General features: G+C 38.1%; 1 protein-coding gene across 2 annotated transcripts in view; it reads right to left on the bottom strand.

Annotated features, from left to right (window-relative positions):
• Positions 1-17,510, bottom strand: part of LOC114050733 (coiled-coil domain-containing protein 57-like) — a 195,991-nt gene that overhangs the window by 84,498 nt on the left and 93,983 nt on the right. Inside the window, exons 11-12 of one of the 2 annotated variants that reach the window (XM_027872596.1) lie at positions 10,839-11,049; positions 1,417-1,547 (exon numbers count right to left, since the gene is read on the bottom strand). In XM_027872596.1, coding sequence (XP_027728397.1) covers positions 1,417-1,547; positions 10,839-11,049 — 342 coding nt within the window. Of the gene's footprint in view, positions 1-1,416; positions 1,548-10,826; positions 11,050-17,510 lie in introns of both variants that reach the window. The other variant, XM_027872597.1, reaches the window with a different exon arrangement.

Raw genomic sequence — 17,510 nt, 5'->3', positions numbered from 1 at the left:
CTAAGCTGTGATTTCCTTGAGGGCTAAGATTATGTCTTACTCATCTCCATATCCCCTACAGATTCTAGCATAGTACTTTTATACATAATAGGGCCTCAATAAATGTTTACTGAATTGATGAAGATATGCAATTCTAGATCCAAACTGAAAAAATAAATATTGAGTATGACTACCTCATTACTCATAAATGTTATCTCCAGCTATGCAAATAGATACTATGCTTGATTTTTTAATTGTGCAATAATTAAAAACATTTTAAATTAATGTCTGCTATCTTTAGATTTCTGTTTTACTGTTTACTGTGATAAATATCTGCTTACTCTTTTGTAGGCGGTAGCTAAGCTGGCCAGGAATAAGCTAAATTTTACACTTCCTTTAGTGTGTTTAGGAAAAAGTAATTTTTATTCTGAACCTTTAAAAGAACATCATAATCAGGAGTATGCTGTTCATATGACAGAGCCAATTATTAAATTTTCATTGTGGGTATTTATTCTTCAGAAATTGGCAAACACTATAAATCAGAGTTTGATTTCTTGTTTTGTTAACTGTCTGGACTTAAGAAAGTGATGGACAAAATGTTAATAATGCAGACTAAACTTAAATGTGTGTTAGGTGGACTTTGTGTGTGTGTGTGAGCTGGTTGTAGGACATTTACCAACACAATCACTGATCATAGTCCTTGACTGCAAGTATCTGATACATAGAACATGTAATTCTATCCCAATAGTTCTTTTGAAGACGGGAGAATAGAAGGGTGTGTAGCGAGACAAGGCCCTTCTCTGGCTTTGTCCAAAGGTGGAAATCACAGATACTGAAATCTTCCTTGAATGTGTGAAATGGGACTTTCCAGATCCCAGATCTTATCTATGTAAATATATCGCTTCTAGGAGGGCCACTTTGGGTCCCCATTGGTTATGGTACATAAACCCTGTGACATAAGACTATCTATATAACTTATTTAATCAATCCAGGTCAATATCTGTACAGTTAAGAGAAGAATTTGGGTCTAATAACATTTTCATTGGGCTGGAGAAAAAAGAAGTGTAAATGTGTAATAGAGGAAGAGAAGAAACAGCCAGGATAAAAGAATAGGGAAGGAGAGTTGGTTATACAGTCATCAATACCAGAAATAGCTGGTGCATGGATGAAATAAATCAATTTCTCACCCATGTCTCTGCCCATCTGCATAATGGCAAGCACAGATCTGTTTTCTCCCTATTTCTAGATTTGTTATATGTAGATGAGTAAGATTATATAATAGGTAGCAGCTCTAAAGCTAAAAGATGATGTCCAATATCCTTGGGCAGAGCAAAAGTCTGTGATAAATATAAAGGAATCCAAGTTATTCTAGCCTTGCTTGTTCAACATTAGAACATCTTGATCAAAAAAGTCAATTCTTTAGATGAAATATGTTACCTGGGTTGTGTGCTTGCCTTGAAGCTGCTCCAAAGCTAAGAGATGATGCCCAGTATCTCTGGTTAGTGTTTTTGAATATAGGGCCCCAGAAACACTTTGAAATGGATGCTGTGAGAATTTCATGGAATGGCCTGGAAATAAGATGAGACAATGAGTTAAAAGATATGCTTTTCTAGCAAGCATGAGAATGTTACCACTGTTATAATCTGAATATCATTCTCCATTAATTGCTTTGAGACAATCTCTAGATATCTTAATGTCTGCAGAAATAAACTTTTCCACATTCTCTCTACTGGGTCCTAAAATGTGTTCTCATCTTAACTGCTACGTGTTTTGATGATTTCTCAGCTTTTGGTTTTTACCTCATTTCCTTTCACAGTTACAGTCAAGATTCCCTCTTACCCTTTTTCCTGATCCTGCTCTAACTACTCTGACCTTTAGAAAGTCACTTTATCTTTCTGAGCCTCAATTTTCCCATCTGCAAAATGAAGGTGGTTGGACTAGGTGCTCTGTTATGTCCCATCTGGTTCTAAATACTAAAAGCCTATCCAAGAAAAAAAGTCCCTCAATATTAATCAATATTAGAATTGTCCTGGTTATAAGATATTAAGATTCAAAACTTTCAATATGACATTACCCTTCATTACTGTCAATAATAACTGAAAACACATCTTTACTTTAAATAACAACCCGAGAATCCCAGAAGAGTCTAAATAAGTTTAAAACAACATCAATATAAATGTTCTCCATTCTCATTCTCTGTCTTTTCATTCTGGGAACTATAACTCAAACTAAAGGATTATCTTTTTTTTTTTTTCTATATCAAGGTCATAAACTATTTGTTTAATATTCTTAAATTTGTCCAGGTCAGAACTGTTTCAGATCATATGTTATTCAAAGGCAAAGACAATATTTGTTTAACAAACTTTGTTGAGGGTCTGATATGGTACAATATACCTGCGATACTAGGCATTATCAAGGAAGTTACTAGAAATAAGCTAGAAAACAGTATCATATATAATAGCTCATATAGTTGCATAAAACTGTGAGATACTATCAGCCTGGATTATTGTGCAGCTTTGGTTGCTGACACCTAAGAAAGCTGGAAGAATATTGAACTGCAAAGTCAGGAGACATGGCTCTAGGCCTATGCCTAGCTTTGCCTGTGCAATCCTAGGTATATCACTGCTTCGTTATTTGCCAAATGACTTTTCCAGTTCCAACACTGAATAAGGTCTAGCATGTCTTTATTGAGTGTGCTCCTTGATTCACCATCAGAGTCAGAATAATGTCTGAACAAATCATATGTATAGATTTAATCCATTTGGCAATTAATATATTATGTTTTCAATACTTTTGAGTGATAACAAAAATTATTATTATCACATAGTAAACCATTTCTGACTACCTTAAGTTTATGACAGAAAGATTTTATAAACCAGATAAATATTCCTAGTAGAAAAAAAAATGCTGACAAAATTCTTTGTTATGGTGGCTTTCTGGGAGGAGTTAGGTGGGGAAATCTAGGGAATATAAAAACAAAGGTTATCATCAATAAAATATATTTTAAAATGCTGATATGCTAGTTTTGCCAAAAGCTACTGATAAAATATATGTTGGGATAAAAATATATGTTGGGAAAATAGAAAACATGGTTGGTTTTACTAACTACAGAATTCCTGGACTTGAGAAGGAAATATAGACTAGCATATTTCTTTCTAAATTTGTAAGACCATTGGGTCACAATGACAAAGCTTTAATTGAATATGAACCACAGCTTGCCCAGAAATGAAGATGCAGAGAGGATTATAACCAAAATCTGGTTCTGGGTCCCCTTATTCAGACATATGTTTAAAAGAAATCATTAGTTTAAGAAAGAGGCATTAATAATATAGACCACAAAACTTGTTTATCTGAAGTTTTTTTTTTTTAAGTCAGAAGCGGTACACTCACTGAAGAAAAGTCTAGGGTAGAGGAAAGGGTAAAATAGCGCTTACTGGCTTTCATTTCTAGGATCTGTACTAGTTGAAATACTATATGCACAGATGCTCTCTCCATTGTGAAATCTATGTCAGTATTCTGATTGCCTTTTATTTTTTTTTTTTGCAATTGGGGTTAAGTGACTTGCCCAGGGTCACACAGCTCGTAAGTGTCAAGTATTTGGTCTGAGGCTGAATTTGAACTCAAGTACTTCTGACGTCTGGGCCAGTGCTCTATCCACAGCGCCACCTAGCTGCCCCTCAGATTGCTTTTAGTAGAGGGAATATCACTGTGTGGGGAAAGGCTATAAAAGCTTTATTTATTTATTTATTTGTTTTGCCACTTACTGCCAGATTGATCTTTCCCTTAATTTCTCTTTCCCATATTTACAAATCTCTATTCCCTCCTTGACACTTCTACTACATTCAAATTATGTTAACTCCTCCAAGGAACTAAGCATAGACCAAAGAAAGGGATACTATTATGTATTACCTAAAGCCATTCTAATATATTTTTTAACTGGAGGTAAACTAGAAATTTTCTGGGACAGTCCTTATTTCAAGAAAAAAAAAACCTGTACTTTTAAAGAGGTTGTGCAGTCTATGCCTCCTAAGTCCTAATTCAGAAAATACGTGTAGAGGGAGTGGCCTGGAGAACCTCCCATAGATCTTTATATTTATTTATTTATTTACATATTTTTTGTGAGGCAATCGGGGTTAAGTGACTTGCCCAAGGTCACACAGCTAGTACATGTCAAGAGTTTGGTCTGAGGCCGGATTTGAACTCAGGTACTCCTGACTTCAGGGCTGGTGCTCTATCCACTGCACCACCTAGCTGCCCCAGATCTTTATATTTAATTGGCTCTATTACCTGTTGCTTATTTCCTGGAAATGGGAACAATTAAAGTCTGAAAGGGGAGTATTTTTACATATGATTGTCATAACTCTAGGAGTTGAGAAATGAGTGTGAGAGTTAATTACAAGACATTAAAAGCTCCTCCAAGATATTAAAAACGAGAACAGACAATAATGGTTAAAGGGATGTAGTTGTGCCCTCCAAAATATTGAAAATTCTTCTAAGATATTAAAAGCAGGAACAGACAATAATGGTTAGAGACATAGCTGTGAAAGTCTTAAAGGAGCATATATACCCAGAATCAAGGAATTTATATGGGCATACTTCCAAGCTGATGTGGCTGAGGTGGCTGTGAGTAAAGTAGTTTCAAATATGAAACTGAGATTCTGGAGCTGGGACCCATACAGAAAAGGACCAAAAGGCTAAAAAAGATAATTCAGGGGCAGTTAGGTGGTACAGTGGATAGAGCTCCTGTCTTGGAGTCAGGAGGACTGAGTTCAAATACGGCCTCAGGCACTTGACACTTACTAGCTGTGTGACCCTGGGCAAGTCACTTAACCCCGATTGCCTCACCAAAAAAGGCAAAAAAAAAAAAAAAAAAAAGAGAGAGAGAGATAATTCAGCCTTGGATCTTGAGGTAGAAGAAAGAGTAAACAAGGAGGGAAATGTACGTGTTTTGAGGCTAAAGTCAAATACTAATTTGAGGGACTGAATGCCTTTCAATCTCTTTAGTTTCCTTTTCCTACTTTGACAGAGATAGTTCTGGGACATACAGTTGTTATTTACGAACTAGATAGTCTATAGAACTGGGAGGTGATTTGGCAATCATCCATATCAGCTGAAGTTGTGAGAGTATATGAAATGATCAAGGGAGAGTGGAGAGAGAAAGAGAGAGGGAGCCGATGGAAAGAATGCTGTATTCGGAGTCAGAAATTTGAATTAAAATTTCAGCACCCCCACTTACTCCTTGTTTGATTGTGGACCAGTATCTTAAACCTCTCTGAGCCTCAGTTTTTTAATCTATAAAATAAGAGTGTTGAACTAGATAACCCCTAAGGTACCTTCCAGCTCTAAATCTGTGATTCTAAGTACCTTGAGAAATGTCTACATGGGGCAGGAGAAGAGGAAGACCACATGGCAGAACTGTAACAAAAGCCAAGGGGAACGTGAGTTTCAAAAAGGAAGGTGGTCAGTAGAGTCAAAAGCTATAGAAACTTCAGCAAGATAGAGAAAAGTCTGTCAGATTTAACAATAAGGAAGTCACTTACATCTGTGAGTACAGTGGTAGAGGTAGATAACAGGCTGCAAAAGTTTAAGGAGGAGGTGAGTGGTAAGGAAGTGGAGGTAGCAGATAACAGACTACTCTTTTGGAAAAAGCTGTTAGTGAAAGGAAGAGAAAGCAACAATGAGAGCTTGAGGGTATGTCTTTATTTGTTTAGTACATTGGAGACTAGAGATATTGGTAGGCCAGGCAGAGGAGAAGGAAAGATTAAAAATGTAAGAACGCAGGAGAATCATGATGAAATAGGGGGCTGGAAGACAGGGAAAGGGAGAGAATCAAAGATATAGGTATAGGAATGAGCTATTTGAAAAGCATTTCTCTTTGAAAAGAGAAGAGCCATTTATTTTTAGGCAGGAGTAAAGAAAGAAAAGATAAGTGAAGATAAAATTTTGAGATACAGATAAGGAAAGATGAGGGACCTCATGTCATATTTTCAATAAATTCAATTCAATTCAACAAGTGTTTATTAAATGTTTACTCTGTGCAAGGCACTGTGCAATTATGTCCACAAAGCATTGTGCAATGGGGATACAAAATAAAATGAAAACAGTTCCTTTCCTAAGCAACTATTCTGTTGGGGGAGGGGGACAGGATACAGCATGTATAGTTAAGTAAAAACAAGATAATTTGAGGAGGGAGAGAGTTGTATGAGGGAAGGAAAGGCTTTCTGTAGGAGGTGGAACTTAAGGTAAGCCTTGGAGAGACAGAGACAGGAAGGAGTGCAAAGGCATGGAGGTAGAAGATGGAGTGTTAAGTTTAGGGAATAGCTGTAGGCCAGTTTGACTGGAACAAAGAATTTAGGAATTTTAAGCAGAGTAACATGAAATAAATCTGGAAAGGTAAGCTGGAGTGAGACCGTAAAAAGTTGTAAATGCTAAGTTCAGAAGTTCGATTTTATTCTAAAGGAAAAAATAAAATCGAACAGCACAGATTCTTGAGCAGGGCAGTGACAAGGTTGCAAAGATTATTTTGATAGTTATGTGGAAGATGGGTTAGAAGGGAGTGACTATAAGAAGTGAGACCAATTAGAAGTTCAGGTAAAAGGTAACGAGGGTTTATTATTACGGTAGTGGTCATATAAGTGAAAAGGATAATGGATGGAAGAGATGTTCCAGAGATAGAAACAATAAAATGTGGCAGTTGATTGGATATAGAGGGTAAGGGACAGGGAAAAACCAAAGCTGTCAACCTCCGTGACTGGAAAGATGGTGGTATTCTCAATAGAAATCAAGAAAGTTAGGATAAGGGGAGATTTTAGGGAAGAGACAGAGTTCTGTTTTAAACATAATGAGTCTGACATATTAAGAGCAGAGAGTTTGTGACTTAGGACAGAAACTCAGGAAAGAAACTAGGGCTAGGTATAGATTTGAGAGTCATATGTGAGGAGATGATAACTGGGAAGCAGATGAGATTCCCTAAGACAGAGGCAATGAGAGTAGACTGTTTATTGTTGATGCTGTTGTCTTTAGTCATGTAACTATAAAAGAGAGGAGAGGTATAAGATAGTAGCTTGAGGGATGACAGGGTCAAGGGAAAGTTTTTTAAGATTAATGTTAGACCTGGGCATGTTTGAAGGGAGCTGGGAAGGAACCAGCAGATAAGAAGAGATGGAAGATGAAAAAAGGGATGAAGTGCGCAAGAATTCAGAGGAAACGAGAGGGGATAGAATCAAGGGCACAAGAAGGGTTGGGCCTTGATAGTTCTCATTTTTATTAAGGACTAGAGCAAAAAAGGTGACAATGAGGAATGATGTAAAAGAATTGTGAGATGTGAAATAAAGAAGATGCTCAATTTTCTCAGGAAAGTAGGAGGTGAAGTCTGCTGCGTAGGTGAGTGTAGAGAGTATTTTAGGAAGTCTGCAATTTCATTCTGGGGAGTGCAACAGAGAGTTAAATATGGAAGAATAAAAATATTGCCATGCACCAGTGAGGATCCAATTGAGGTTAGATGAGATAAATTTGAGTTAGGCTAACTGAACATCAGTTAAATGACTTCCTTCAGTGACATTCCATAACATATACATAGGAGCAGAGAAGGTAGCAGGTATTAAGATTAGGGGTAACCCAGAGATGGAGCCTGGCAATGTACGAGCAGCACAGGAGAAGGGAGGGAAGTGCAAAGAGTTAGGAGGATAACATTTAAAAGTACAATACTCTTTAAAAATACAGTTTCTGGGGCAGCTAGGTGGTGCAGTGGATACAGCACCGGTCCTGCAGTCAAGAGGACCTGAGTTCAGATCCGATCTCAGACACATAACACTTACTAGCTGTGTAACCCTGGGCAAGTCACTTAACCCCAACTGCCTCATTAAAAAAAATAAAAGTACAGTTTCTTTTCTTAAAATTGGGACTGTCAGCAAATATAATGAGTGATGGGAATTTGGGAAGAGTAGATAACATCTGGATTAGCTGTGGTAGGAAATATGATAAGGAGTCATTTAGAAATGAATGAGAGGATTTCCAAGAAGCATTGAGGTCATACCTTAAGTGAGATATGAATTTATAGTGAATCTTGACAGCATGGTTTAATGACTTTCTCAAGTAATGTTCAGAGAGCAGATATCAGCTCCTAGCTTAAGATATAGGAAGGAATTTACATAATAAGAGTATAACAAGAAAATGAGTCACCTTTTTTAATCCTCAAGATTTTAACATGTTTCTCCTTCAAACTTTGATTATTACTTTGAAATATATGTGAAATGTAATCAAGCATTATTTCTTGGAAATAGAGGTTGAGTGTTATGAGATTTTTGTTCTACAGAACTATGTGGTAAAAAAGAAAATTCCGGGAGGGGTGCCTTTTCATTATGCACACAATGAAATCCTGCACTAGGTAACACCAGACTTACCAGTGAAATGAAATGTGGAACTACCAAGTCACATAGCTATATGCTCATCTGCATTTGGCATTGTCTTTGGCTACATTCCTTCAGAAGTCAAAGGGGACTGTTTTAAGCTGAGCCATGAATGGTCACTGGGAAATGCTTGCACTGCTTTGCAAGAAACCTTGGACTTGGACTTTTGTTAACATCTTGTAAATCAAAAATGTGCTCCTCTGTACAGTAAAGTACACTACTAAATATTTAACAACACGACGCTGTGTAACAATAAATAACTTTGTTCCCTTGATGGAAAAAAAATGAATCACAAGAACAGGATAGGAAAAGAATGTCTCAGGAAGGTGTAACTACAGGTAGTTGTAAGAAAGGGCCAGGGGCTATCCATGTGCTACAAACGTGGAACTACATTTTCAGTGTTGTGTAGAAGTCAATTAAGCACCTACTATATTCCAGGTACCGGAAAGGCAAAAATCAGTTCCAGTTCTTAAGAGACTCACAGTCTAATGGGGGAGATAACATATAAACAATTATGTACAAACAAAATATATACTGGATAAACTGTAGACAATCTCAGGGGGAAGGCATTAAGATTAAGGAGAACTGGGAATAGAAAGTGGGACTTGAACTGAGTTTTGAGGGAAGCCAGGGAAGTCCCTGGAGGTGAATATGAGGGGAGAGGGCAATCCAGGCATGAGAACCAGACCATAAAAATACATTGAGTTTGGAGATGGAGTATTATGGGCAAGGAATAGCAAGGAGGCCAGCGTCACTGGATCATAGAATACATAAAGGAGAGTAAGACGTAAGAAGAATGGAAAAGTAGAAAGAGCTAGGTTAGTGCCTTCTCTTTGAGACTGCCTTTCTTTGTATCTCCAGTGCTTAGCACAGTGCATGGCACATAGGAAAAACTTAATAAATACTTGTTGACTTGACTTTTATACAACACTGGATGACTTGACTTGATTGGACATGGTGGGTGAGGAGATGAAGATGACACCTAGGTTGTGAGTCTCAAAAAAACAGCTAAGTTTCATGAAGAGGGGAAGATTTAGGGGGAAAGTTAAAGAGTTCAGTTTTGGATATGTTAAGTTTAAGATGTCTATAAGGCATCCAGTTTGAGATGTCCAACAGAGAGTTGGAGATGTGATACTGGAGGTCAAGAGAGAGTCTACAGCTAGACAAATTGGAGATGTGGGAATCATTGGTATAGAGATGATAATTTAATTCATGGTAGCTGTTGAGTGAAATAGTATAGAGGGAAAGGGGAGGAGGGTCCAGGACAGAACTTTGGGGGATATCTATGGTTAGCAGGCATGGCCTAGATGAAAAGGAACTCTTTAAAACCTAATCTGAATTAAAGAATGTTGGGACTGGCAGGGACCTTAGATTACAATCCCCTTGTTTTACAAATGTGGAATCTGAGGTCCAGAATAGGGAGGTAATAAGTCCAAAGTCATAGCTAATAAGTGGCACTGTATAATTTTATTCCAGACCTTCTGACTACAAGTCTAATTATCTTTCAACTTTACTACTGACACTTGCCTTTTCTACTGATGAGTCTCCTTTACTGTGAAAGGACATAACTTTTTTTTTTTTTTTACAGTTGAGTGTTAGGTACCACTATATTGATTTTGTGTATATATAAGGACTAGCCCTTTAACATTTGTGTTAACCTTACAAATTTTGATTTGACATTCATTTCCCTCATGTTTATTGTGGCATTTTATTTGTACATTCTTTCATTATGCTTACGTCATCTGTACATCTTTGCTTATTCTGTTTGGATTCAAATGGCTCTTAACTTTCTCAGAAAATCAAAAAGAGTTTCAGGATAAACAAAGACCTAACTGGAGCCTAGAATGCTGTAGTTTTGAACATCAGTCTTCGTTAAAAGACACTGTTGCCTTTATCCTATGAAAGACTGCAGGCTTTAGTCAGTCTGGGAACATGGTAGCCTTTTATTAATGAGTGTTACAAAGCTGTATAGAAACGGCCTTAGACTTTTTTGTTAACCTGCGGTACTTTCCTCACAAACATTGCCAGGGAAATTGGTTTGCAGAACTCTGATCTCTAAAATAAAATTCTACTCTGTGCCAGTTACTTTTGACCCTGAGTTTATTCCACAATGAGGTTATTTTGCTTTCCTTCTTGCCTTCCTGAGAAACCAGAGGATAGATCACTTCCACCCACTCCTTGCCCCCTTTATATATACAGTAAAGGCTTTTCACTTGTTACCCTATTTGGGGACCACATGGACTTGACCCTTCTCCCCACACCCCTGGTCTGGAATAGTATCCAGTGTGCATAATATATTTCATTCCAGGAATGAGTGGATTGCTAGGGAGTGGTTTAAAGAAGACGACTGCAAATTCTGTTCATTCAAAGTCATTCTGTTCCTAGAGATTCATGCTCCAAGAGGAGAGAGAACCCAAAGAGTCCTCAAGATGCATTTACCCTTTGTTTTACCCAGTTCAGCACGAAGTCTGTTCCCCATTTCAATGAGCTGCTGCTTCTCTTGGCTTAGGCTGGAGATTTTTCTTGCTGCTTCCTTCAGTTTCTTCTGCAGCAGTTGCATGGAGAAGGCCCCAAGAGGCTGGGCCTGATCCCCAGCCCCTATTTGGTCAAACTGATCCTTTCGATCTGCGGCTCCTTCTAGAGGCTTTTTGGTCATCAGACTCTGTAAATGAAAGCCCAAAAAGAGGGCTGCTAGGTTCAGACTCCAGCTACAAACAACACATACCAAAAACAGGCTGGCAAAACAACAAAATCTTCAACTGTGAAACAGAATAACATGGGAAAATGTACAGATCTGGGATATACTGCTTAACATTTTTGTTGCCTAGCTCTAATATAAAATTTGAATTTTATTTCTTTTTTTTCTAGCTTTTATTTAGTATTTTTATTTTTCCCTAGTTACACGTAAAAACAATTTTTAACATTCATTTTTAAAACTGATTTCCAAATTCTCTCCCTTCTTCTCTCCCCACCCTATCCCTTCACGGAGAAGGCAAACAATTTGATACAGGTTATACATGTGTAGTCATGTAAAACATATCTGTAACAGTCATGTTGCAAAGGAAAACAGACCAAAAAAAAAAAACTCAAGTAAAATAAAGAAAGTAAAAAAAAAGAATGCTTCAATCTGTATTGAGACTTTCTCTGGATATGGATAGCATTTTTAACCATAAGTCATTCAGAGTTGTCTTGGATCATTGTACTGCTAAGAATAGCTGAGTCATTCACAGCTGATCATCTTACAACATTGCTGTTACTTTGTACACAGTACATTTCACTTTGCATCAGCTCATGCAAGTTTTGCAGGTTTTTCTGAGAGCATCCTGCTCATCATTTCTTACAGTACAATAATATTCGATTGCAATCACACACCATAACTTGTTCAACCATTCCCCAATTGACGGGCATCCACTCAATTTCTAATTCTGTAACCCTAGAAAAGAGCTGCTATAAATATTTTTGTACATATGGGTCCTTTTCCTTTTTGTTTTTTTATCTCTTTTGGGATACAGACCTAGTAGTGGTATTGCTAGGTCAAAGATAGGTATGCATGGTTTTATAGCCCTTTGGGCAAAGTTCCAAATTGCTCTACAGAATGGTTGAATCAGTTCACAACTCCACCAACAATGCATTAAAGTCTTATTCCTCCCACCTCCCCTCCAACATTTGCCATTCACCTTTTCTGTCCTGTTATCCAATATAATAGGAATGAGGTACCTCAGAATTGTTTTCATTTGCATTTCTCCAATCAATAGTGAATTAGAGTATTTTTTTCATATGGCTAAGGATGGCTTTGATTATTTCATCTGAAAACTGATTGTATCTTTTCATCATTTATCAATTAGAGAATGGCTCTTATTTTCATAAATTGGACTCAGTTCTCTATATGTTTGAGAAGAGGCCTTTATCAGAGAAGCTTGCTTCAAAAATTTTTTTCACAGTTACTATTCCTAACCGTATTTCTCTCCATCCTATTCCCCCCACCATCATTTATTCTATTCTTTCTCTCCTTTCCCCCTGTCCTTCCTCAAAAGTGTCTGGCTTCTGACTACCCCCTTGCCGAATCTGCCCTCTCTTCTATCACTCCCTCACTTTCTCTTATTCCCTTCCCTTCCTAATTTCCTCTAGGGTAAAACAGATTTCTATACCCAGCTGAGTATGTATGTTATTCCCTCTTTGAACCAATTCTGATGAGAGGAAGGTTCACTCACTCCCCCTCACCTCCCTTTTCTTCCCCTCCAGTATAAAAGCTTTTTCTTGCCTGTTTTATGTGAGATAATTTATCCCATTCTACCTCCCTCTCTCTCTTTCTCCCAGTACATTCCTCTCTCACCCCTTAATTTTTGAATTTTTGTTCCCTTAATGACAATAAGAATAACAACAATAATGCTTGGTATTTGAAGGTTTTTATCTGCACTGTTGCATGCTGTAGCAATATGATCTAAATATCAAATCATTCTCTTTCCCCCTCCCGCTTTTTTAATAGATGGGAAAACAAAAACTAGAAAGAAGTGGCCAATCCAGTGCACTGGCTACTCATGCAGTGCTCTGCAATGAGACTTTGTTATTGATCAGAATGATAGCCACTTCTGGCTGACTTCCTGTATAGATAATAGTCCACACTGAAATCTCCTTTTTAGACTTTGCTTGCTGGTAGTAGAAATCCATTTTGCTTCAGGTTTATCTCTGCTGTTGCCTTGTTTTGATTTAAAGGATAATTAGCTTTTATTTTGCATATCTTGCATAACTTCTTTTCCTGTATTTTATCCCTACATATTCCTCCATAACTCTTGCTCTCCTAAATATTTTGCTTTTAAGTATCACTGACAGGATTCCAATGTCCCTGGGTGGAAGCAGTTCCCATAGCAATGAAATCACAGTTCCTTGACATATTGACATCACGCTCCTCCTTCATTTCTCCCTATTCCTTCCAAAATGCTGTATGTCCTATTGCTGACCTCTTCCATTATCTACTAGGCTCTATTTGCTTTTTGGTTTCTATCATTACCATTGGCTCTATTAAGTGAGCACAATAAAGAATCAAATGTATGATGAAGCCTTATTCAATACAACATATAGCAGAGACCACTCAAAGCTTTGTTGAGATAGTCTAGGATCCTGAACCTCAAACCCCAGGAATAGTGGCACACCCCAGACTACCAGACCTGTTTTCAGCCAAACTCCCACAGCCATCATCTTTCAGAACAATCCCTTTGAAGACAGCCTGCCACCACCAAAAGGATCACCAAATACCAAACAACTGCCACTGAGGGGCAGGTAAGCACAAGAGTCCCATGAACTACCCAGACTACCAGCCCTGATTCCAGTCTAGCACCCTTAGCCATCATCCAGGAGAGAAAGGCTCGTAGAAACAACACCTGGTAACTCTAATCCTTTTTAGGTGCTACAGTTTCAGCTTTCTCAACAGCCACAGCAACTAAAGACCCAGAAAACAAAGTTCTTAACATTAAAGTTCATGGTACTATCAAATGGTTTAACATAAAAAAAGTTATGATTTTGTCAATGGAAATAAACATTAAGGAAGCTGTAAGGCCCTTTCCATTTGCCTTGCCTTCTCCTTGCTTTTCTATGTGTATTCCTAATGCTTAGCACAGTGCCTTGTACACAATAAGTGCTTCATAAATGTTCCTTCATTTATTTTCAGAGTTCAGCATAATGCTTTTTTTTTTTAAAATAGCTTATGTAGCACTCTCCTGAGTCAAGGAATTGGAACTCAAATGTAAATTTCATCTTTACAACAACCCTACAAGGTAGGTTATGCAAGTATTACCCCCCACTTTACAGATGAAAGAACTGGGCCTCAGAGAGATCAAGTGACTTGCCTAAGACCACAGTTACTTAAGTGGAAGAACCAGTCACTGAATCAGTTCCTTGTAGAAATTTGAAACAAGACCTTTAGCAGAGAAAGTTGCTGCACATTCCCGCTCCCCCTCCCAATTTCCTGCTTCTCTTCTAAGTTTAGTTGAATTGTTTTTGCTTGTAAATAATTTCATGTAATTATATAATCAAAAATTTCTATTTGACCTCTCGTGAACCTCTTTATCTTTTGTTTGGTCATAAACATTTCCACTATCTATAGATCTGACAGGTAATTTTCTTCCATGTGCTTCTAATTTGCTTATATCACCCTTTATATCTAAATCATGTGCCCTTTAGGAACTTGTCTTGGTTTGTGTGAGATGTTGGTCTATTGCCACACTGCTTTCTAGTTTTCCCAACAGTTTTTGTCAAATAGTGAGTTTTTGCCCCAGTAGCTAGGATCTTTAGCTTTATAGTATGAAGAGTGATACATTAGTTGTCTGTTATGATTTAGAAAGCTCTCAGATTTGACCAGATATAGTTAGCGTCAGTTTTCAAAAGTGCTTCTTATAAATAGTACTTTCTTCATGAGAGTAGTTAGGATTTAAAAAAAAAAAAAGAGAAAAATCTCAGCAAACTGAGAGGTTTAAGGATTAAAAAAAAAAAAAGCTCCTTCTTCATCCCTAATACTATTATACATGAGGAAAGGAAAACAGTCCTTTTAGTTTGTCTAATGAAACTCATAAGACTTGCCCCAGATCTCAATTTATTGAGATACTTCATTTCTTTCAAGATTCAGTTCAAATGCTTGGTTGGAAAAGCAGTAAGTAATGGCTTCTAGGCTTGAGTATTTTGGGATAGGGCTTCTTTAGAAGAGATTTAGTCAGGAGACCTGAGTAGTGGTCCTCAATTTGCCTTTGTAAAAGGGAACTGGCCAGTAAGAGCCTTGATACTGCCATCATACACAAATGCACCATTAACTCTGAAATTCTCTAATCTTATCACAACATATTATATTTCCATCTATTCCTCTGCCTACCAATACCAAACCTTGCTCTTAATACACACTATCACCTCCAGTCCCTCCATACATCAGTTCTCTCCCAAGCCATCACTCTTATATCAGCAACACACTTCCTCCCTTCCCCATTTTGATTCTCTCTTAATCTACTGTTGAAATGCTTTCTTGTTTTAAATTACCTGTTTCAAGAGAGAAATTGTACATTTTCCATTGCCAAGCACTGTACTATTAAATTTTCTTAAAACTAATACTACGGCCACCTGTTCAGAGAAGTTCCTTTTTCTGATTTAGTAGTTTCCTTTTATGCTGACCTCCAAATAAAATAAAATGGCCTTTTTTTGGGGGGGGGGGAACCCAGTTCAACTTTACACTGCCCTATTCTTGAGTCCCTTACCTCCTTATGATATCAATGATTGTGCCCTGACAAGTCTTAGCCTTGGCTCATTCCCATCATTCACTATGTTCACTCATGCTTTTGAATGAAGATGGAGACAATCACACAACTCTTCTCAATGAATCTGTTACAAGTTTATGTTACATAACTTCAACTGGGGCCTCACTGCTGCAAGGCAATCCTTCTATTTTTCCTTTGCAGTGTCTCTCCTAAACCTTTTCATTCCTCCTCAAACTTCCCATGGCTCCACTTCCCCCCATCCTATCAGCTGAAAACCTTGCCTCAGTTTCACTTAAAAAATTGAGGCCATTTGCAGAGAGCTCCTTCTTTCTCCCCTCCTCTTCATCTCATATCACTCAGATGCCTTCTGCCATGATCCCCTTCACCCCTGTCTCACATGAAAAGGTGGCCCTTCTTGCCAAAGCAAACCCCATCTACCTGCACAAGTGGTTCCATTCCATCCCTAGCTTGCTTTGTACAGATTTGTTTGTGTCTTATCTTCTCCCTCTCCCCCATTAGATTTTAAGCTCCTTGAGGGCAGGGACTATCTTTTGTCTCTTTTTGTATTCCCAGCACTTAGCAAAGTACCTAGCATATAGTAGGTGCTTAATAAATGTTTATTGATTGATCCCATCTCCTCCAGGAGACTGCATCTTCTACCATCCCCACTCTCTCACTTATCTTCAATCTTTGTGTACTGGCTGCTTCCCTACTTTCTACAAACATACTTGTGTCTTCTCCATCCTCAAAAAAGCCTTACCTGATCCTTCCATCCCTATAACTTTTGTCCCATATTGTGTCTGCATTTTCTGGCTAAACTCTTTAGGAAGGCCATCTACAATAGGTGTCCCCACTTCCTCTCCTCTCACTCTCTTCTTAACTCTCTATAATGTGGCTTCTGAACACATCATTCAACCAAAACTGTTCTCTCAAAAGTTACCAATGATCTCTTAACTGCCAAAGCCAATGGCCTTTTCTTAATCCTCATCCTTCTTGACCTCTGCAGCTTCTGACATAGCCAATCATCCTCTCCTCCTTGATTATTCTTTTCTCTCTAGGTTTTTTGGGACACTACTCTCTTCTTGTTTTCCTACCTATGTGAACTTTCCTTCTCAGTATTCTTTGCTGAATCTTCATCCAAGTCACTCCTTTTAACCCTAGGTGTCCCTTGAGGTTCTGTCCTGGTTCCTCTTCTTTTCTTCCTCTATATTACTTCACTTGGTGATCTCATCAGCTCCTATGGATTTAATTACCATCTCTATGATGATTCTCAAATCTATCTATGCTGCCCCAAACTCTCTGACTTCCAATTTTGCATCTCCAACTGCCTTTCAGACATCTCAAATGGAATGTCCCATACATATCTTCTTAAGCTCATCGTGCTCCAAACTAAACCCATTACCTTTCTCCTCAAACCCTCCCCCCTCCTATTTTCTCTATTACTATAGAGGGCAATACTAATACTCCTAGTCCTTCAGGCTCACAACCTAGGAGTTATCCTGGACTCCTCACTCCCTCTCACCCCCATATCCAATCTATAACCCAGGCCTGTTGATTTCACCTTTGCAACATCTCTCATATATGCCCCCTTTCTCTCTTCTGATAATGACAGTGACATTCATTGATGTTGTAAGTCTGGACTTCTCAAGTCTGGACTATTGCAACAGTCTGTTGCTTGGTCTGCCTGTCACAAGTCTTTCCCTATTTCAGTCCATCCTCCAGCCACCAAAGTGACTTTCCTAGAGTTCAGGTCTGACCATGTTATCCCCCATTCAATAAATTCCAGTGGCTCCCTATCGTCTCCAGGATCAAACATAAAATCCTTTGTCTGGCATTCAAAGTCCTACATAACCCACTCTCTCTCCCTCACCTTTCCAATCTTCTTACA

The sequence above is a fragment of the Vombatus ursinus genome, unplaced genomic scaffold, assembly GCF_900497805.2.
Source record: "Vombatus ursinus unplaced genomic scaffold, bare-nosed wombat genome assembly UNPS02014801.1, whole genome shotgun sequence".
Taxonomy (NCBI): Eukaryota; Metazoa; Chordata; class Mammalia; order Diprotodontia; family Vombatidae; genus Vombatus; species Vombatus ursinus.
The sequence above is the reverse complement of the archived record's forward strand: the minus strand, read 5'-3'. Positions and strand labels throughout refer to the sequence as shown.